The sequence below is a fragment of the Camelina sativa genome, chromosome 17 (assembly GCF_030686135.1).
Source record: "Camelina sativa cultivar CO46 ecotype springtype chromosome 17, ASM3068613v1".
Lineage (NCBI taxonomy): Eukaryota > Viridiplantae > Streptophyta > Magnoliopsida > Brassicales > Brassicaceae > Camelina > Camelina sativa.
Window position 1 is genome coordinate 6,701,630 of NC_141896.1, and position 20,218 is coordinate 6,721,847.

Below are 20,218 nucleotides of genomic sequence, written 5' to 3' on the forward strand. Positions count from 1 at the left end.
CATCATGGTTAAAAGTATTATAACTATCTTCAATCATTTATATTGTTACTGTTATAAACAAAAGATTACTACATAACAAGAGCAAACAAAGGTGTGACAAGAAACATCAACAAAATTCTAAAAAGCAAGAAGACGAAGCTAAGGCCAGAAGGAACAAGATCTCTGCAGCATTTTAACATATACACACCACTCCACTCCACTCGGCACGGCACTCACGATGTAGTTTTATCGTTGTTGGGACCTTCGATTTGGACTCTTTTTTTTTTTTTTTTTTTTTTGTGGTAATTTAAACGATTTGCTACAAAAATGAAAAAGGAAAAAAAAAATCATGTGAACCCAAAAAAAGAAAAAGAAAAAAATGAAAACAAAAAGTTGTAATAATGGCTAAGGGATTTTCTACTCGTAGCTCGGTTGCTTCTCATTAAATCAGTAAACGGTGTGGAATTTAATGGCACATATATACCATTGTACGTAAATAGGATAATAAATGTGGCAAATTATTGTATTACCCAAATTATTACCCATATCTCACGGGGTTCATCACCCAAATCTATGTTTAAGTACGCTACTAAATTCATATAATTAAGGACTCTAATTAAACTAACTCAACTTTTTCCCCCAATAAACTCACTTCGTTTTCGTCTCTCTCTCTCTCTCTCTCTCTCTCTCTCTCTCTCTCCTCCATATGGACTTATGGTCAACACTCAACAGGCCAATTTTTTTATTTATTTAATTTCATTCTTCTTCTCTGCACATAAAACTAAAAACATTTTTGTAATGTTTTCTTTTTGAAAAAACACTGTTTTAATGTCGTTAGTAAAGTTAAATATTTTTTCTTTTCTTTTTATTTTTATATATTCCTTAATTATTTCTAAATGTGTCTTCTTTATCGTTTAAACCCACACTAGTGTTGTGTGTTGTCTCCGTTCATTCTCAAAGACGGTCTCTTTCCCTAAAGAGCGGATTCATTCACCATCTCGATCTGTGTCCAAAGCTCCTATCTTTTTTTCTTCTTCTCCTGAAGGGTTTTGTTGGAGCTTTCTCAGGTTCTCTAATCTCAGTCTTTTAACTTAATTTTGTTAAGAAAGTTTTGATTTTTATGCTCTCATCCGCGTTATCTTGCATTTCGTTTGCGTTTGAGCCGCCGCAAGTTTTCAACTTTTTATGTTTTTTTTTTCTTCCGGATTTCAATGTTTATAAGGGTTTCTTAAGTAGAATGTGAGTTGATTTTAACTTTTAACGCATAGGGTTTTGTGGGTTTCTAGATTTCTTTAGATGTTGAAGCTCTGATTCATGGGTTTGCTTAGGTTTCTCACGATCTGTTCGTTTTCTCAAGATAATGTGGCTGAGAAAATATTTATAAATCCCCACAACATAGAAAGAAAGAGTAGTTGGATTCTCGAATATTGATTTTCCTAATATTTTTTAGATTTTGTAAAATTGAGGTTCTTTGCTGCATTACTGTATGCATTGTTCGATAAGGAAATCAAATAACTTTTTGATTCTACCATTGAATCTTACGGAGTTTTGAAAATAAAAAAGTTTGAACCTTTGGAGCTTGTATAGTTGTATGTATCTTCTATTGATACTATTGCTTCAGTGGACCAAAATTTTCCTGGAAAGTTTCCAAAAAATCAAGTTGGTTCTAGTTTTGAGTCACTCTGGCCATCTTTTTTTTATATTCATTGTTGCAGATGAGCAATCTGATCTCTCTATTGTCTTAAAAGGTTGATCTTTTGTGTTCTCTTGTCTTTCAATTTGACAGATCGGGAGGAAGATGATGCAGTCCTAAGACTCAAAGACACTTCTTCAAGGCTGTTGTCTTCTCGTGGGATTTTTATAACATGGGGAAGGAAAATGATGTGTCTCGTCCATTCACTCGTGCCCGTGCCTCTGCTTTGCGTGCTGCAGTAATGACTTCTACTACACAGAATCAACAGAGAGCAAACGCAAAAAGACCAGCCTTGGAGGATGCAAGAGCCACTGCACCTAACAAGAGGAAGAAGCGAGCGGCTCTAGGGGAGATTACAAATGTTAACTCCAATGCAGATATACTTGAGGTTGTTAAAACTACATTCTGTTTCTTTATAGTGTTTGGCTTCCTGTGATATCTTGTGAAGTAATACATGCATCTCTGGGACATGGGTTTTGCCATTTCAGGCCAAAGACATTAAGCAGATAAAGAAAGGACGGGGTTCATCCCAGTTGACATCTTCTGTAACTTCAGAAGTCACAGATCTTCAGTCCGGTACCGATGCAAAAGTAGAAGTTGTATCAAATACAACAGGAAACCTGTCTCTCTGTAAAGGCACAAATGACACAGCTGATAACTGTATTGAGAAGTGGAATTTCAAATTGCCTCCAAGACCACTTGGGAGACCAGCTTCTACAGGTGATCTATTTGATACAAATTTCCATGTGATTACTTCCTATTGTATAAAGGAGTGGTCTTTACTGACTTCTAAATCCTTTTTCTGCAAAATGGTTGCAGCTGAGAAAAGTGCTGTTATTGGTAGTTCAACTGTACCAGATATCCCAAAATTTGTAGACATTGATTCAGATGACAAGGATCCTTTACTGTGTTGCCTCTACGCCCCTGATATCTACTACAATTTGCGTGTTTCAGAGGTAATTCCTAGGCTTTGGTAATCTCTATAGATATTTGTTAAGCCAACGCACTGGAAGTTTGATTCCTTCTGTTTCTGTGTCACTTCTCTTCTGGCAGCTTAAACGCAGACCAGTTCCTGACTTTATGGAGAGAGTACAAAAGAATGTCACCCAGTCCATGCGGGGGATTCTGGTTGATTGGCTTGTGGAGGTTAGTGTTTAGTTTCACTTTTGATGCTAACTTTTGTAGCTTCTATGCCATTCTCCGGGTTCTCACAAAAAAAGCCTGATTTCAATCACAGGTCTCTGAGGAATACACACTTGTACCTGATACTCTCTACCTCACAGTGTATCTCATAGACTGGTTCCTCCATGGAAACTACGTGCAAAGACAACAACTGCAACTGCTCGGCATCACTTGCATGCTAATTGCCTCGTATGTTCCTCTCAGATCTCACTAGTAAATCTCGTCTCAAAAGTGAAACTAAACTTGTATTTGTTTATACTTAAAACTTTACAGGAAGTATGAGGAAATTTGTGCGCCACGCATTGAGGAGTTTTGCTTCATTACAGATAACACCTACACAAGAGATCAGGTATACCGAGATTGCTGTCTAAAACTTAGAAACGAAAGTGTGTAATGTACTAATGTGTTACTGAAATCTTGATGTGCAGGTTTTGGAAATGGAGAACCAAGTACTTAAGCATTTTAGCTTTCAAATATACACTCCCACTCCAAAAACGTTCCTCAGGAGATTTATCAGAGCAGCACACGCCTCTCACCTGGTAATGCATTTTGCAATTTGCTCACCTATCTCTTCTTGTTACAAAGTTTAGTAGAAAGACTGACGTTGATTGATTGCTGATTCGGCAGAGCCCGGGCCTTGAAGTCGAGTTTCTAGCCAGCTATCTAACGGAGTTGACATTAATTGACTACCATTTCTTGAAGTTTCTTCCTTCCGTCGTTGCTGCTTCAGCGGTTTTTCTTGCCAAGTGGACATTGGACCAATCAAACCACCCATGGGTCTGTAATGTTGCTTCTCTTTCTTTATATCCAGACACAGTTTAGTTCCACAAAATGTTAACCTTCTTTTTTTTTTCTTTTTTTTTTTTTTGTTGCCTGCAGAATCCAACACTTGAGCATTACACAACATACAAAGCGGCGGATCTGAAAGCATCTGTGCATGCCTTACAAAATCTGCAGCTTAACACCAACGGTTGCCCCTTAAGTGCTATACGCATGAAGTATAGACAAGAGAAAGTAAGCTTATATACTGTTAAAACCACATACAAAGACCTGTTTGGTATTGTTTGAGTTTGGTTTCCTTGATTCTCATAAGACTTATTTTGGATTTGCAGTTCAAATCTGTGGCGGTTCTCATGTCTCCAAAGCTACTTGACACCCTATTCTGAAGGTTTCAACTCCTAACCGATAATAGATTTGTCACATTGGCCCATTTCGTCTTCATTCATCTATTACTCTCTGTTCATAAAACAGTTCCCACAGTCCCACTCATCTAATACATGATTAGAAATTCGGTTTAGCCTAGTTTGATCCCTGGTTTGGTTCTTCCAAACCCCGGCACATCTAATCGGTGACAAGAGGTTATATTTACTGTAACGAGAATGTACATTTTTCTCCCATCTTGAGGCAATGTAATCGGAGTTTCATATCATTTTTCTGATATGAAGTAGATTTTAAGTATTGATATCAATATATCATCACTGTAGTTCATAACTTTTTTCCACTTTCATTGATTATTGATATTATTTGTCATGCAGCAAAGTATAAAAACTGGCTTTCGACTTTAGTCCAGTGACCAAAAGATAAAGGATGAATAAATTTATGTAAAAGAAAACAACTTCTATAGAATGTCAATTCAAAAATTTCGGAAACTTTATTAGACTTCCGAAGAGACATATTGAGTAGAGTACTATGTGATGATGAAACATATTTTGTCTTGTCTAGAGATTTCTCTAAGGCTCACTCACATTCACATGTGACTATATAAAAAAACCATTCATCCTCTGTTACATGATCTCTTCATAATCCTTAACCTCTTGCATGATCCAAGGAACATTCTGCAAATAAACAATTTTATAATTTATTAGAACTCAATTAAAGTAAAACGAAAGTGAACTGAAGATTATAGAGGAAACATACTCCCAAGGAACGTCTCCCGCAAGCATCCAGTCTCCATCTCTATCCTCATATATTGGTACGCATTCACTTTCCTTTAAAGTATCATCTTCATTTCCATACATAAACACTATAGTTAAAGTCAACGTTATGATCATTAATGGCCTTAATTTAAGACCAAAGCAAAAGAATATTTATAGAGATCAGAACTAACCAAAATTGAGAGAGCATCCGAATAGACTCTGCAGAGCGGAAGCGAGATCTTGGTAACATTCGTACATTTCCAAATCAATCTTCCTTAAAAATGCAGCTCCGTCTACACTCACTTTCACGTACGTACTTTTGGTCTGTTCGAGACTGTTCTTTCTCCGGTACGAGCAAATCGGTGGCCAACCCACAACTTGACTCTTTGTAGCCGGTTCACATTTCAAGTCTCTCTCAACTTCCGGAGAAACCCTCTTCTTCCCGGATACGATGGTATCATCTCCGGGAAGACCTAGTCGTAGTTCGGTGATTGCGAGTCCAAGAATACTACTCTCATTCGCCATTTTTTGATACTTTGGGTTGAAGTATATTACTATATTAGTGTGATAATGTGTTTGAACTTTATTATGTTACCACTTTATATGTTATCATGGGAACACAAAACGATGCCGTCTGAGACAAGCTCGTTTAACATTGATTTATCTTGTCGGCCCCATTCGAAGATCTTGTCGAAACCTTTATGACATTTTATTTTCATTCCTTTGCCCGCTTTGTGTTTAAATGTCGATGATGTGGATCCGTTGATTCGACACATCGGATGGCTACGCTCTTGTTACCGACAAAGTAGGGTTTCTTTCTCAGCCGTTGGATCATAATTAAACACATTAGTGTATCTCTCTATTAGACATCCCATGTTGTGTGAATTGTTATGTCTCCCATTCTTTTAATCAACGACATAAAACTAAAACAACATATTCATGGTCGAATATATGATAGTGCACATTAAAATCTACGTATATATTTTAAATGCTCATGTTTCTTGACAACCGAACACGTGTTACTCAAGGCTAAGACAAGTTACTTATTTATTATACATGGCGAACGCCCACACGAAGCTTAAATTATTTTCATTTTTTTCTACACGTATCATAGTGCCTAACATTATTTTATAGAGAATATGCACTAAATAGCACAAACAGAACTTAAGAAAATACCACAGTTGACAAAAAAAAAAAAATAAATACCACAATTGTATGTGCTTTTCTCTTTATATACAATTACTCTTATATCCATTACATATATTACATGTTATTTATTTAAATATCATGTCATTTTTTTAAAATGAAATTATATGTCGGTTTGGATTCACAAATGAAATAGTTAGGATTTAGATTTTATAATTAGAACGAAATTATATGTCGGTTTGGGTTCACAAATGAGATGGTTAGGATTTAGATTTTATAATTAGAACGAAATTATATGTCGGTTAGGATTCACAAGTGAAATGGTTAAAGTTTAGATTTTACACTTAGAATGAAATTATATGTCAGTTTGGATTCACAAATGAGATGGTTAGAGTTTAGATTTTACAATTAAAACGAGATTATATGTCGGTTTGAGTTTACAATTAAACACTATTTAGATTTTACAATTTAAACGAAATTATATGTTGGTTTGGGTTCACAAATGAGATAGTTATGATTTATATTTTACAATTAGAACAAAATTATATGTCGGATTGGGTTCACAAATGAGATGGTTAGAGTTTAGATTTTACAATTAAAACGAAATTATATATCGGTTTGGGTTTACAATTAAACGCTATTTAGTTCAATATAATATGGAAAATATAAATATTACATGCTATTTCAAAAAATCTCACCAAATCTTTCACTTTTTCTATCTAACACTAAAATAAATAAATAAAATGATTATGTTTTTTTACTCAAAAAAAAAAGTGAACCTTATAGTATTTTTCTATAAAAAATGTTATTATGGTATTTTGTTTATTTTACTCCATATTTGTGCTATCTACTAATATTACTCTATTTTATATATAACTTTTGACCCCAAAAAAATGTATTTTGTATATGTAGTATCTAGTTTTTGCAATTCACACATGCGCCCGACACTTTCATTAGTTACATTACATTACACATAAATTACCCGAGACTTTTGGTTATTTGCATAAATACCTGAAACTACTGATATTCACAACACTTACCCCGGCACTTTCGTTATTTACACATGTATGCCACTTTTTTTTTTGTCAGTTTTGTAACGAATTGGAAACGGAACTGATTAAAAAAAACATCGATGACAGGAATAATTCCAATTTTTATATATAGATATTCCCATATCTTTGTATCTCCAGTTGCACATTTTTGGAATGTGCATATATTTAGTTGATGGATCCGCAAAATTTTCCATTTATGAGATTAGTTATATTTCCTTGTACACATTTTATAGGTTTTGATCGATCATGTAAAAGTGCATATATCGCCGGTCAATGAAAAACACAACACGCGCGACTTTGTGACAATGGAGCCCGAAACCCACAATGATAATGATGAGCACGTCATCGATGTTACAACCGATGAGTATTCTACGTCAGGATCCTCTTTGGACGAGGGAAGCTACTCTTCATTAAGCTCGCCTCTGTCTACTGATGACGGTGCAAGTTCATCATCTACGAGAGGCTGTGATTGTTTTTGGAATACACTAGAATTAGTAGTCACTTTGGTTCACATTGTTGCAGCATTAGTAATTTTGACTCTGGCAAAAGATGAACATCCACACGCACTTTTGTTAGCATGGCTCATCGGTTACACTTGTGGATGTATTACCATTGCGCTCCTTATTATCCTTTCGCTTCTCCGCAAGTATAACCAAGTTGGGGTTTACTCAAGGTCGAGGTATAATAATCCCATAATAATTCCTATTTAATTCTGTTTATATATGTTTCTTTTGTTGTTATTGAAATTAATGGGTTTAGTTAGCCAAATCAAAACAAACAAATATTGGTGTGGCAGAGTGGATAGGGTGATGGAGGTTTTGAAGACTGGGGTTGAATGTTTATTTTTTGTGTGGTTAATCTTGGGGATTGTATGGATTTCTGATGCACACTCATCTCCTTCCGATGCTCCTAAACTCCACAGGTTCAACTCACAATCATATCCCAAAAGAGAATTAATTTTTTAAATTATCCCTAACTAATTAATCTCACTGTTGTCTTCTTGATTACACTTTTTCAGGTTTTGTGTAGGCTTCATTGCTTTCAGTTGGATTAGATATGTATTTACACTTCTATTATGTGCAGGTATCTTTTTATCTCATATAATTTGTTCACGAGTGTTTGGAACATTTTTTTTTTTTCTCATCTATGGTAGATAATAAGTTGTGAGAAAAATGATGTAGATTCTCTTCGGGGTGGTGGATTATATTTTCAGAGACCGAGCCCTGATGATGTGAGTAATCTGATACTATACTGTGTTTGAAGAAGCATTTTTTTTTTGTTGTTTTCATAATTTTAATGATGGTGTGCAGTGTTGTTGCATATGCTTGGAGAAATTTGGAGAGGAAGAACGAGTAGTAATAAGGAAACTTGAATGCTCACACTTATTTCATTCGAAGTGTATAGACAAATGGCTGAGAGTCAAATCGACATGCCCTCTCTGTCAATCACTGGTTAGGGATTGTTGAGATGAGGTTAAGGTGTTTTGGTGAAGACTTTTTTTTTTTTTTGTTTTGTTAATATTCAAAACATAGAAGTGACGTTATACCACATTAAACCCTCTCCACTTGAAATAGGTTCCCGGAGATGTCTGTCATGAGGCTATTTACTCATGTTTTGATCTGAATTTTTAAAGAACCTCCTTATGTGTCTTTTTATTTGACTATTGTTTATAATAATTTGATTGCGTTAAATACTACAATATAGTTTACTTGGTGTTGATCTATCTGGTCTATTAAAAAAAAAAGACTAATAATAATGTAGCACCAAAGTAGAAAGGTATATGCTTCGTGTGTCAACGCTGATATAAGATGGACTTTTTAAACTTTTGATGGGCAAGAAATAGGAGAAAGAAACCAAAAGTGATCATCAATGGAAGGCCCTTTGTTGACCGAGCGTGAACACATCATCAACATCACAAACGATCGTAGTTCCCCATCAACAGATGGTCAGCAACCACACGAGTTTGTTGAATTGGGTGATCCATACACAAATGAAAATGTTTGGAATTCGATCGAGTTTGTTGTGACTTTGGCCCTGATTGCTGCAGCCATAATTGTTCTGATCCAGCCAAGAGATGAAGAACACCCACAAATAGTTTTGTTTATAGGGATCATCGGTTATACTTGTGGCTGTGTTGCCACTCTCCCTATCCTATGTTGGCGTTTTTGGCATTATAACCGAAGTGTTGGCCCCGAATCTATAGACCAATACTTAAGAGAGAAAAGGTAATATAGATTGTGTTTATGTTCTCTCTTTATGCATTAGATTGAGATATAATGGCTTTATTGGTTTTGCAGAATCAACAAGCGTATGGACCATATTATGATGTGTTTCTTCCTGGGTTGGTTTGTGGTGTTTTTATGGATTTGTACTGTTCATGTATACATCTCATCGGCTCTAGAAGATACTACTAGTAAATTCTTATGGTGCGTATCAAAACGAAATTTACTATCATATCCCTTAAAAGTAATATTGAACTTTTCTAATACATGCATGCGGTAATTAATACTCATCTATTGTCTTCTACATTGTCTTGATGCAGGTTATGTGTGGCTCTCCTTACTTTCAGTTGCATTAGATATGTATTTTCTAATCTAACAATGGCAGTGGTCTGTTACACCACTCCTTTGCTCATACTGACTCCTGTGGTCGTATGTGTTCTCCTTGTTGTGGAAGTCTTAAAAGCCATTGGATCATGCATTGTAGAATGCATCTGTTAATTCGTCAAATCTGTCGCACGTTACTGATAATCAATATCAATCCTGCGACCTATGATTGTACTTTTTTATTTTTCCTGGTGTTAAGTGTTAACAAACAATCAGAAATTTGGTGTTAAATTTGTTGAGAAAAACATGTTATTTGCTACAGTTTCCCAAATAAGAATAAAAACTTTTTTTTTAACTTTCCCAAATATTAAGTTAAGCACCAAAGAATTGGAAAGATCTCTATTTTTAGTTTGGTTGTAAATACTAGTATATAATTCAGACCAAATATTAAAGTTTTAATTTATTTCATTGTAACAGATTGGCTGGTGTCCATTTGGTCTTTAATAATTTAGTTGGATATATATCCCTCATATTAATTGTAAACACAACTATAAAACAAACATTACTTAGTATTTACATTCTAATGCCATTGAAATTTAGACTAAATAATTTATTAACCAGAGGATTAAAATCCCTCGTATAACCACACCAGGGATTGAGTCCCGCTTTCTACGAATATAGGAATTTAGCTGATAGGTCAGCCAGTTGTGACCCAATGGTTAAAAAAAACATATTTTAATAATCGGATAAACGCAAAGGTACAGGGTCGAATCTAACTTTTTCCTAATTTTTCTAGATTCTCAGACCCTTAAAGAAAATTAAATTCTGTTTATATATACAAAAATTTTGGTTGGTCAGGTGGTTATAGAAATATTCTACTTACCAAATGTCCATTTTATTTTTTTTACTCCCGTAAATCAGTTTAATACAATTAAAGAAAAATAAATTAAGAGTATAAATAATTAAGAAAATTGTAATAATATCTATTTTTTAAATTAGTACCTACTATTATAATCAGATTTTAAAATACTAACCATATTTAATCATTTTAGTATAGATAATTAAGTTGAGATTTCAAATATAAATCATATAAGAAAATAGTCAAACATCTCTAGATTTTTCATAGTTATAAAGATACTCATTCCCCATAGTAATCATTACAACCAAGAAAACAGCTTAAAATATCAATAATAGAAATATGCTCTTTTATATTGATTTCAAACTGATTAATCAGAAAGTATTGTAATAATTTATTAAAATTCTAAATCAAAATATATATCCGAAAATATTAGTTTTAGAATTATGAAAACTAATAATTTGAAAATATTTACATATTTAGTTTTAAAATTATGAGAAAACTAAATGTTTAGTTAAAAAACATATCTACTAATCTTAATCTTTTGTGAAATATATTTTTACAATAAAATATTAATATTAGTTAAAATAAATATATAATGGGACAAATGGCGAAATTAGCTAGTTCTGTCCCATCCCCTTCTTTGGAAATTGGGGTCTTGGGTCTTGGGGAGGCAACGGACCCTGGCAAGGAGATGCCGTGAGGGGAGGCAGATTCAGTAAGCATGAGGTTTTTTTGGACGAAGTTTTTAATTCTTATTTCTCATCTTTCAATTTAGTATATTTAATTCATTAAGCATGCAAGAGGGGATTTCCAAACTGTAGCTTTGAATATGGCAGGTCAGAATATTTAGTATAGATAATTTTTTATATTTTTTTGTACAAGTTTTGAAAGATAGTTAGTTAAAAAAATATTTATGTAATATAAACTATTAAATAATCAATAAGTTATTAAACACTTTTAAAATATATAATTATATTTTGTTAATATTAATTTCAAACCTTATCTAGTTTAACAATAAACAATAGTTATTTGAGTTTTATTTATTTATTTATTTTTCCTACACACATTTTTTACGTAACAATTCTCTCCATTTATTTTTTTCTTTAAAGAAGAAAAGTGGAAAACCAAAATGTAAAAACTAACCACCACTAAAAGGCCTATGAAGAATTGAAGACGTTTGTCTATCCCACAAAGCCAAAAAACCAAAAATATAAATAAACTTGTGCACATAAAACTGTCAATAAGTGGACGTGCCGGAGTGGTTATCGGGCATGACTAGAAATCATGTGGGCTATGCCCGCGCAGGTTCGAATCCTGCCGTTCACGTTTTTTATATTGTTTTCCCCCTTTATCCAGTTTTGTCTTCTTCTTCTTTTTTTTTTTTTTTAACATCCCGCCCATATCAATCTACCCTAGATTTTTCAATTTTGAAAACCCCACTCTCTCTCTCTCCCGGCGTCAGTGTTTTTAACTGAAATCCTCATCGGAGAGGAATTTTCCGGTGATTTAGATGGCTGATACGAGCCGCCGGAGTTCAAGTTTAGAGGACGATCCCCTTCACGCTTACTCAGGTCTATCCTTGTTTCCTCGCACACTCAAATCCTTGTCGAATCCTCTTCCTCCTCCTCCTCTTCATCAATCAGAAGATCCACAGCAGACCCATACTCTTCTTGAGTCTATGGTAAAGCTTTTCCCCCTCCTCCTCCTCTTAATCTGCTTCATACTTCGATCTGATTTGCATTATTAGTTAGCCTTAGGGTTTGGTTTGCTCAGTGAGTAATTACGGCGACGATTCGAGTTGGTTATTTTGACGGTTACGAAATCAATCTCATTTCTCGCGTGTTTAATCGTAACCTTGCTTCGATTCTGCTCATCCCGCTTCTGGGTGGGTCTTCCCAAATGACGAAGATTAGGGTTTTTATTTTATTTTATACGCCTTTGTATCTTCTTCTTCTTCTTCTAGATGGATGTTTGATTTTCAGATTCTTGACTTATATCTTACAGCCTTTCGAAATTCAAAATGAGCATCAGGAGCAGGCAAAAGCTATCTTAGAAGATATCAATGTAGATGCCAAGCTGCTGAACCCTATTCCAAATAAACGAGAACGAAGACCGGGGTTAGACCCCCGTCAGCGGAAAAGCTTTTCTCTTGACCTTCCGACAAGGTTAAAAAAGATCATAGCAACTGAGCCATTGATTTTTTTCTTTATTTTTCCACTTCATCTTGATTCCTTTACAAAGTTAGTTGAAACCTATATTAAAATATTCTTGTTGCAGTCAACCACCTCCAGCTCTACCAAGCTTTGGTGGTAGTAAAATTCCAAGACCTGAAGAGTACTTTGCTGAATATGATAAATATGAACGTGAGTTATTTCTTTTTCTCATGTTCATAGCCTTACCGTCTTTTATTATATAACTGTCATGCATTTATGATGTTTTCTTTTCGGTGGATTTGAAATAGTTGCCAATCGAGAATGGCATAAACAGACTGGCACCAGTGTGATAGATACACAACAGAACCCGCCAGCAAGGCGCCCTCGCAGACCAGGACTTCAAGGGTATGTACTATGAGCAACTCTGTTGGAGCATGTTTCAGAAGTGTTCCATTTCCATCTTTTGCTATCTGTTTTCCTTGATACTGAAAATTTTAAATTCTAGGAGGAAACGGCCTTCGTTCATGCTTACTTCTGAGGATGGTTATATCGCTGATGATGTCAACCTAGAAGGTTCAGAAAAGGAAATCCCCGTTCCTTCTGAGAAAAGCTTAAAGAGGACCACAGCTGCACAAGTTATGACTGATGCTGTCAACCTGGAAGCTTCAGAAAAGGAAATCCCCATTCCTTCTGAACAAAGCTTAAAGAGGACCACAGCTGCACAAGTTATGACTGCAGATAGGGAAGTAGATGGTGAGTGACCACTTGTTTGATCATCGCTACCATTTTGTGAAATCTTGCTATCATCTGATAGTGATAGAAACTGTGTTTTCCAGATTCAACCGTAGACACGGACAAGGACTTAAGCAAGATTTTGCATGAGTTGCTTGCTTGCAGTCGGGATGAGCTTGAGGGCGGTGGTGCCATCAAGATTTTGGAGGATCGCTTGAATGTTAAGCCCTTTGTTGTGGAAGATATTTCTGAAGTTCCAGATGTTAGAAAAATGGACTTGAAGGCATCTGGAAGGAACCCATCAAACCGGAAGAGTGTGCTATCAAACATACAGAATATGCTGAAAGGGACCCCCAGGGATGCGGTTCGAAAAAATAGCTACTCGTCATCCCCCCTGATGAAAGAACATATTTCATCACCAAACCCACCAAATAAGCAGTTTTCATTTCCTGACATCCATAACTTGCTTCCAGGGGATCACCTGTCTAATGAGGTTGATATACAACCTTCAGCAAAGGATTTGAATATTGGTTCCAGCTCTTCATTGGCCAATGATGCTGATAAAGATATAACTAATACATCCCCGTCTAATGTGGGTACTGTAGACGCTGCTAAACCTTTCAACAGCTCAGTGGAGAAGAATTCCGGTGAACATGATTCTGGTACTCGTTCTGGCATCCATAGATTTCATTCAAGTCGAGATGGGAATGCAGAAAATTGTGTGGAAGATAGCATCACAAACAAAATTTCAGCTACGCTAGAGGTGAATTTAGATATGCAAACATTAGAAAAAGAGGGAGATTTGCCCATGAGTGAAAGTGGAGCAAACAGTGACTCTGGCAGAAGGGAAAATGATGCTGACATCAATGAAGAAACTGAGCAATTAGAAAGGCTGGTTAGTTTCTCCTTGGCTGTACGGGATTCTTCATTAACATATCTGGACTTCTTGTTGGTTACATCTCTTTTGAATTTGTTTGTGGTATAGGCGGAATATGGATCTAGAGAGGTTACAAGACCTTTGATTGTAGAAGAGGATAGTATCCTGCATCGGCAAGGTATGATAACCTATACCTTCATGCTATAGTGAATTATCTAAAACTAAACAAGCAAATTAGCATATCTCCTACATTAACTTGTCCACACTTTTCCATTAGATACTTACTTCCACTAACTTTTTCAGTTCACCTTTTAATTATGGTTCAAGTTTTTTCCTTACGCCGTTGCTTCGCCTTCAGGTTCATCCTCAAAGTCTCCAAACAGAGCTCCAGAACAATTCAACACAATGGATGGATCCTTTGAACATGCAGAGCCCATTCAGGGACAACAAGAGGAGGAAAATGACAACAGGGACACTGCTTGTGGACTTCAAGTTGAAAATCCTCAGGTTAGTTTCTCATCATTGTCTGTTCACCTCTGTGGGGTCTTGATACCAAGGCCAATTCGTCTTTATGTTGTCTCAATTGTTATAGTTGGTCCATCTCTTCTCGACGTTTATCCTTGTCATATCAGTAAAGGTATTTTTAATTGTAGTAGTGTGCCAGATTCGTATTGTTTTGATCCATGATAAATATAGCACACTGAACAGAATCGTTGGTTGTGTAAATGTTAAAGTATTCTGTGTTTTTTTTATGGTGTAAGTTCCGTTTAGGGTACTCTGAAGTATGAGCTTACTTGACAAAATGAATTAGAGATTAACTTATTTTCAGCAGGAGGTTGACAACTCTTCACGCAAACAAAGAAATAAACGAAAAAAGAGAGGATCTTCCGATAGCAATATGAAAAAGCGAAGCAAGACTGTGCATGGTGAGACTGGAGGGGACAAGCAAATGGCAACATTACCACATGAAAGTGGAGCAAAGAAGCAAACCAAAAAACAATCCAACGAGAGAGAAGAGAAGAAGCAAAAGAAAACTCTTACACGTGAGGCTGCAATATTCTCTCGCAGGAAAAGCCTTGCAGGTATATAGACTTGCCAATAAAAACTTAACTTCATTACTGGTACTTCATTTTCGATTGAAATACTAAACCAACATGTTTTTCTTGTCTCTCTCGAAGGTGCTGGAACTAAAATGGAAGGTGGTATCAGACGAAGTACAAGGATTAAGTCAAGACCACTCGAATTCTGGAGAGGTGAAAGATTCTTGTACGGACGGATCCATGAGAGTAAGTCACATAGTCGTTTTACCACATAGATTTTAAAATGCTTGTTGTTCAATTCATAACTTTCTTATTGTTTCAATAGGTTTGACTACTGTTATCGGCATAAAGTATGGATCCCCGGGAGATGGTAAAAGTGACAAGCGTGCATCTAAGGTGAAATCATATGTATCTGATGATTACAAAGACCTGGTTGATTTTGCTGCCCTGCATTGAAGTATCATCATAATCCTAGGAAGGAAATGGTCAACCATCCTCTTGTGATCATAATAACTATGGCGTCTTGTGTCTTACAAGGACCGTCACTAAACTTGTCACTGTCTTCCTTTAAAACCGCAACAGCATAAGACTTTCGCAAATGTAACGAAAGTTTTCAACTCTCGATTAGTCTCTTCCATGATACTTGTCAACTTGCATTTGTCACATTATTTCTTTAGGACACTTTTTGTAACCACCTTTCTCTCTTAAATGCTGCCTTGACTATATTAGTATTCTCTTAACTAAAGTCAAATATATTGTAATTAAGATTTGCACAAGTGGTTCATGACTATAATTATATATTCAACAAACCAAAAAGGTCTAATTTTGAATTTGGCAAATGCTATTTGCTCTTCGCCTCTTCGATTGCTAAACATATGACTAGGGGTGATCAGTTTCATTCATATATGGCACTTGGAAAATCGTCCATGGCTCAATGATCAAGTGTGGAATGAAGCCAAATTATTGAGTTTGTTCTCTTGCTTCGGTTTTGCTTTCTCTGTTGTTAATAAGTATCGGAAAAGGAAAAAGAGACCAACTTGTATTGTTGATAATAGAACCAAAACAAAAACGAAATGGGTTCAGGTGTTTAGACATTTTTACTGGAACTCAATATTCATACACCCCTTCCTTGATCCGCTTTTCTTGGATCGTGTCGCCAAAATGAAAACTGAATGGCAATATCGCTATTGAGTATATGGTCCTAACATTTTGATGTAAGTATCAACTTGATTTTTCGCACCAAACGTTTTACTTTCTAGGTGAAAATGCTAATACTCACAATTTTGGAAGAGCAAAAAATTAAATGCCTGACGAATGACGATATTTGTACTTGTTTTTCATACGCTTAATTAATTTGAAACCCATAAAAGTATTTTGACTTCCGACTGATGATTAAACCCGCCTATCTCTTTCTTTTGATACACCTTGATCGAATCAATCTAGCTAACGCGTGCGGCTTGCCTTCCGGACAAGACATAAAAACCACTAAAAGCCTTTAGTAATCTTATGTAGTTTCAGAAAACCAAAATTACTAAAAAAATCTCCAGTTCTCTCCACTATAGTTTTTACTGGTAAACGAAGACAAATAATCCACGTCAGCAAATTGGATAACGATCACAAATTGACAATTGTACAATAAAAAAAAGTAGACAATACAACAAGTTGATCACGGGCTCGTTACAGTATTTGATTAGATGTCGACCGTACAAACAAAGTATGAGTCCTCCTTTTCTCACGTAGTAAATAAATAAATATAATAAAATTAAAGATTATCATGTCTTGACAAAAATATGTATTTGGAAATCAAACGATGCATAGATATCACATAATACGTAATTCAGTATATCATTCGTAAGGTCCCCAGTCAAAATTAATCTACTCTAGCGTTCTTACATGAATAAAAATATTGGTCATATATATAATTAAATATCTTCAAGCTGACAAAAAATTATATATTTGGCAATAAAAACGATGTATATTCTAGATCTAAATACGTAATTCGGTATATCATTCGTAAGGTCCCAGTCAAAATTAATCTGCTCTCTATCGTTCTTATATATGCATTAAAATATTGGTCAGACTTGTTTACTGTTTCATAATGATTTAATTTGTTTTTATTTTCTTTTCAAACATTTGATTCAGTTTTTTTTTGTTTCTATATATAATGTCAGTCAGTCTGGTTATTGCGTTGACCAAGATAACCAGCCGACGATGGCTTGCCTTTGGGATGTTGACACCTTATCATTTGTTATTTGGGATTCAATTATTGTGTTAGCCAGACGCCGTGTCGTTTCCAACTGTCTGCAACCACATGCCGTGTTGTTTTTGCTTTCCTTTTGTTTCACAGTTTCATTAATCATCATTATTATGCCTCGTCACACTACTCCATAAAATTGTATATGCCTTCATCTGCTTACAAATCAAAAATACATTACATATAATAAAGCAGAGGAATGCCTACGATTTAGTAGTGGTGACAAATGTTATTCAGGCTATACCAATTTTCACTTCATTTATATGGAAATATAAAGATATACTATTATATTAAAAAAAAAGATATACTATTATTATATATTCAGATTTTTTTTTGGTAATCATTATATATTCAAATTACAACAAACAGTTGCGTAAATGGGGATGTGGTGGACCATAGAACGATTCCAAGTTGCATGGAACATGCCGTTTCCTAAACTACAATAATAGAGTACCAATTCGTATTTCGTTTCTCTTTTTTTCTCCTATATCGTTCCATATTTTCGTCCCTTACGTACATCATTCTCTTATCAGAATACCATAATTTACGGATTGTCAATATATTAATTAGTGTTTATAATGGTCTTCATATCTATTGTTAGACCCCACGTATATATGGAACAATAAAGAGTGCGAGTACATCTCTCATCTCTGATCTCTCTATAGGTTTTACATGTTTAATGCATGCTAGAAAATATTAAAGTGTTTGGTAGAAGAGATTATCACCCCTGAGAAAGATATTAGATATTCGGATAAGCTAGGGACTAAACGATACATTGTCTTCTGGAATCCTATAGGGAGTGACGTGATACACTTGTTTTTGGAGCTATTCGTGTCGGGTGGGGGATGTAGAGACATACCGTTTTACTTGATCGTCTCATCTTTGTATTATTGTTTCATTAACATTTTATTTATCTGTCATAGTTTGATTGGCAACCCGAAAACGATTTCCGGATAATTAAGACTTTAAGTAAGGTTTATAAGAAAACTAATATGAATCATATGATTTTGTTTTCTTTGGAGGGGACAAATTTAGTATTGGATATGTCATTTATATTAATAATGTGTGTGTGTGTGTGTGTGATCCACAATATTTTGTTATGAATAAAATTTAATTAATAACCATATATATAAAAACAAAAGTTGTTCGATCTGTATGATTTAGCGATGTCTAATGTCATTGCACCCTTTAATAATATAATTTAATGGCCTACAAACAATAGAGAAAGGATATACAAAATTAAAAATGTAAAAAATATCAGGAAAAAAAAACAATGGAAAATAAGAGGAAGGAAGAAACCCCAATTGTTGAACTTTTCAATATTTTAGGGTGTTTATTTTCTTAATTCCCTGTTTCTCACGTTTTTCTTAGAATTGCTAATGAGTTTTGTTAAATAGTTTTAGTTAGTGGATTGGATAAGTTGTTCACAGGGAGAAAACACAAATGAAATTATAAAATTATATTCGAGTAGAAAGGTCTTCAAACTTTTTTCTTAAAAAAAAAGTTAAAAATCAAAAGGATTCATGGCGTACAGTTGTATTTGTCTTAGAGCTATATCATGAGTATTAAATCAACACACACTTGTATATTATAAAACGGGAATTATCTATGTAAAACACGTTAGGGTTTTTAATTAGGGAAAAAAATGCGGTTTTTGTCATTTATATACAGTATCTATAAAATTACTTTAAGTGTCTATAAACAAAATAAAGAAGTCAGTGAAAGTGACGAGGTATTTGCCTCTTTTCAAAGTCGCCTTTACCTTATAGAATTTCGTGTTATTGTCTCTTTTGCGTTGGGCGACTTGTATTGTATATTTGTATATTCTATCAAATCAACCCAAATCATCAATTTTTCGTATTATCAAAATGGAGACACTATCACTAGACCGTCTAGGATATAGACGTATCGGTTTAACCAAAATTTAAGTATGCTTCACCCTATACCCATCCGTGTTTATTGATATGATATAATAATTCTGATACTGTAATATACTACTAATCAGTATGAGAATACAATAATCGTTTGGGTGGCTATTAGTTAGCATGTCTTCGTGAATAATTTACGCCACATGGGCTCACATGGGACCTTTGTAATATTTTTCTCAAATATTTTAACTACCATACTTTGACATTTTTTTCTCTCTAAAATGTTGGAATATATAGCATTGATATGTAGATCCATGCATAAATTATTGATTTCTTTTTGATATCTCCACTACCAAACTAGTCCAATACTAATATTTTATTTTGTTTGTCTCCACTTAAGCTACAACGTGGAATAGTTTGATTAACACGTTAATTGAAGATTCTATAATTTTTTTATACATGTACACTTTAATAATTACGGCATAAAGCAACGTTAATTCCACGTCGAGCATCTTAATATTGCGATTAGTCAGTGAGAGTTAACTTAAATATTCCATTATCGCAAAGTCAGCTGCAACAATATTAAGATGCTTAAGTGCTTAACTTAAAAGATGGATTCAAGTATTTATTTAACATAGAATGAGTTGGAATGAAAACTGCTCTTTAGGTCTAGAAATCGAATGGACCCAATTGGTGTACAAGGTCTCCATCAAATAAACGCAAAACCGCAAAATAATTCAAACATCCGATCGGTACTCTCTCCCGACTTCTGTTAACTTTCTCCTATCAATAATTAATGAAAAAAAATTCAGAAACGTTCGTAGAAGAAATTTATGTAAACCATCAAAATCAAGAAAAGTCGTAAAAGCAAAAAGAACTTAAAACAACAGTCATATACTACTACTATTCCTTTACTTTTTC

At 34.6% G+C, this 20,218-nt stretch overlaps 5 protein-coding genes and 1 non-coding gene across 10 annotated transcripts; 5 read left to right on the forward strand and 1 right to left on the reverse strand.

Moving 5' to 3' along the window:
- The first annotated feature begins 715 nt into the window (after positions 1 to 715).
- On the forward strand, positions 716 to 4,347 carry LOC104755874 (cyclin-A2-3-like). Its single transcript, XM_010478346.3, has 11 exons — positions 716 to 1,046; positions 1,766 to 2,060; positions 2,161 to 2,392; positions 2,492 to 2,628; positions 2,726 to 2,818; positions 2,910 to 3,043; positions 3,128 to 3,203; positions 3,283 to 3,393; positions 3,482 to 3,631; positions 3,734 to 3,868; positions 3,967 to 4,347. Exons 2-11 carry the CDS (start codon positions 1,845 to 1,847, stop codon positions 4,018 to 4,020), a joined length of 1,338 nt encoding a protein of 445 aa, XP_010476648.1. The 5' UTR covers positions 716 to 1,046; positions 1,766 to 1,844; the 3' UTR covers positions 4,021 to 4,347.
- A 77-nt stretch (positions 4,348 to 4,424) lies between these two features.
- Positions 4,425 to 5,338, reverse strand: LOC104755876 (auxin-responsive protein IAA5-like). Of its 2 annotated transcripts, none has more exons than XM_010478348.3 (3): positions 4,962 to 5,338; positions 4,772 to 4,856; positions 4,425 to 4,689 (listed from the first exon to the last, which is right to left on the reverse strand). In XM_010478348.3, the coding sequence occupies exons 1-3, from the start codon at positions 5,293 to 5,295 to the stop codon at positions 4,629 to 4,631; spliced, it is 480 nt and encodes a 159-aa protein (XP_010476650.1). In that variant the 5' UTR covers positions 5,296 to 5,338; the 3' UTR covers positions 4,425 to 4,628. The 2 variants fall into 2 exon arrangements, with proteins under 2 accessions (XP_010476650.1, XP_010476649.1); XM_010478347.3 differs by having other exon boundaries at positions 4,772 to 4,877.
- A 1,926-nt stretch (positions 5,339 to 7,264) lies between these two features.
- On the forward strand, positions 7,265 to 7,933 carry LOC104759240 (uncharacterized). Its single transcript, XM_019238863.2, has 2 exons — positions 7,265 to 7,647; positions 7,765 to 7,933. The coding sequence occupies exons 1-2, from the start codon at positions 7,274 to 7,276 to the stop codon at positions 7,931 to 7,933; spliced, it is 543 nt and encodes a 180-aa protein (XP_019094408.2). The 5' UTR covers positions 7,265 to 7,273.
- Positions 7,934 to 8,837: 904 nt separating this feature from the next.
- On the forward strand, positions 8,838 to 9,688 carry LOC104755877 (uncharacterized). The gene is made up of 3 exons (XM_010478349.1): positions 8,838 to 9,193; positions 9,266 to 9,394; positions 9,511 to 9,688. The coding sequence occupies exons 1-3, from the start codon at positions 8,838 to 8,840 to the stop codon at positions 9,686 to 9,688; spliced, it is 663 nt and encodes a 220-aa protein (XP_010476651.1).
- A 1,929-nt stretch (positions 9,689 to 11,617) lies between these two features.
- On the forward strand, positions 11,618 to 11,699 carry TRNAS-AGA (transfer RNA serine (anticodon AGA)). The gene has a single exon. It is a non-coding gene; the product is annotated as a tRNA-Ser (tRNA).
- Positions 11,641 to 15,900, forward strand: LOC104755878 (centromere protein C-like). 4 transcript variants are annotated; one of them, XM_010478352.3, is made up of 11 exons: positions 11,641 to 12,054; positions 12,378 to 12,538; positions 12,651 to 12,736; positions 12,835 to 12,931; positions 13,032 to 13,279; positions 13,363 to 14,153; positions 14,244 to 14,313; positions 14,494 to 14,642; positions 14,968 to 15,217; positions 15,314 to 15,421; positions 15,501 to 15,900. In XM_010478352.3, the coding sequence occupies exons 1-11, from the start codon at positions 11,884 to 11,886 to the stop codon at positions 15,629 to 15,631; spliced, it is 2,262 nt and encodes a 753-aa protein (XP_010476654.2). In that variant the 5' UTR covers positions 11,641 to 11,883; the 3' UTR covers positions 15,632 to 15,900. The 4 variants fall into 4 exon arrangements, with proteins under 4 accessions (XP_010476654.2, XP_010476653.2, XP_019094883.2 ...); XM_010478351.3 differs by having other exon boundaries at positions 11,734 to 12,054; positions 14,965 to 15,217; XM_019239338.2 differs by having other exon boundaries at positions 11,772 to 12,054; positions 12,405 to 12,538; positions 14,965 to 15,217.
- Positions 15,901 to 20,218: the final 4,318 nt, after the last annotated feature.

Bases quoted from the DNA above. Each gene is read 5' to 3' on its own strand.
- LOC104755877 (XM_010478349.1), top strand. From the start codon at position 8,838: ATGGAAGGCCCTTTGTTGACCGAGCGTGAACACATCATCAACATCACA. The intron at 9,194-9,265 runs GTAATATAGATT...TTGGTTTTGCAG, and splicing joins CAATACTTAAGAGAGAAAAG to AATCAACAAGCGTATGGACC. The intron at 9,395-9,510 runs GTGCGTATCAAA...GTCTTGATGCAG, and splicing joins ACTACTAGTAAATTCTTATG to GTTATGTGTGGCTCTCCTTA.
- LOC104755874 (XM_010478346.3), top strand. From the start codon at position 1,845: ATGGGGAAGGAAAATGATGTGTCTCGTCCATTCACTCGTGCCCGTGCC. The intron at 3,044-3,127 runs GTATGTTCCTCT...AAAACTTTACAG, and splicing joins ACTTGCATGCTAATTGCCTC to GAAGTATGAGGAAATTTGTG. The intron at 3,632-3,733 runs GTCTGTAATGTT...TGTTGCCTGCAG, and splicing joins ACCAATCAAACCACCCATGG to AATCCAACACTTGAGCATTA.
- LOC104755878 (XM_010478351.3), top strand. From the start codon at position 11,884: ATGGCTGATACGAGCCGCCGGAGTTCAAGTTTAGAGGACGATCCCCTT. The intron at 14,314-14,493 runs GTATGATAACCT...CTTCGCCTTCAG, and splicing joins TAGTATCCTGCATCGGCAAG to GTTCATCCTCAAAGTCTCCA. The intron at 15,218-15,313 runs GTATATAGACTT...TCTCTCTCGAAG, and splicing joins TCGCAGGAAAAGCCTTGCAG to GTGCTGGAACTAAAATGGAA.
- LOC104759240 (XM_019238863.2), top strand. From the start codon at position 7,274: ATGGAGCCCGAAACCCACAATGATAATGATGAGCACGTCATCGATGTT. The intron at 7,648-7,764 runs GTATAATAATCC...TTGGTGTGGCAG, and splicing joins GGGGTTTACTCAAGGTCGAG to AGTGGATAGGGTGATGGAGG.
- LOC104755876 (XM_010478347.3), bottom strand. From the start codon at position 5,295: ATGGCGAATGAGAGTAGTATTCTTGGACTCGCAATCACCGAACTACGA. The intron at 4,878-4,961 runs GTTAGTTCTGAT...CTTTAACTATAG, and splicing joins CGGATGCTCTCTCAATTTTG to TGTTTATGTATGGAAATGAA. The intron at 4,690-4,771 runs GTATGTTTCCTC...GTTTATTTGCAG, and splicing joins GCGGGAGACGTTCCTTGGGA to AATGTTCCTTGGATCATGCA.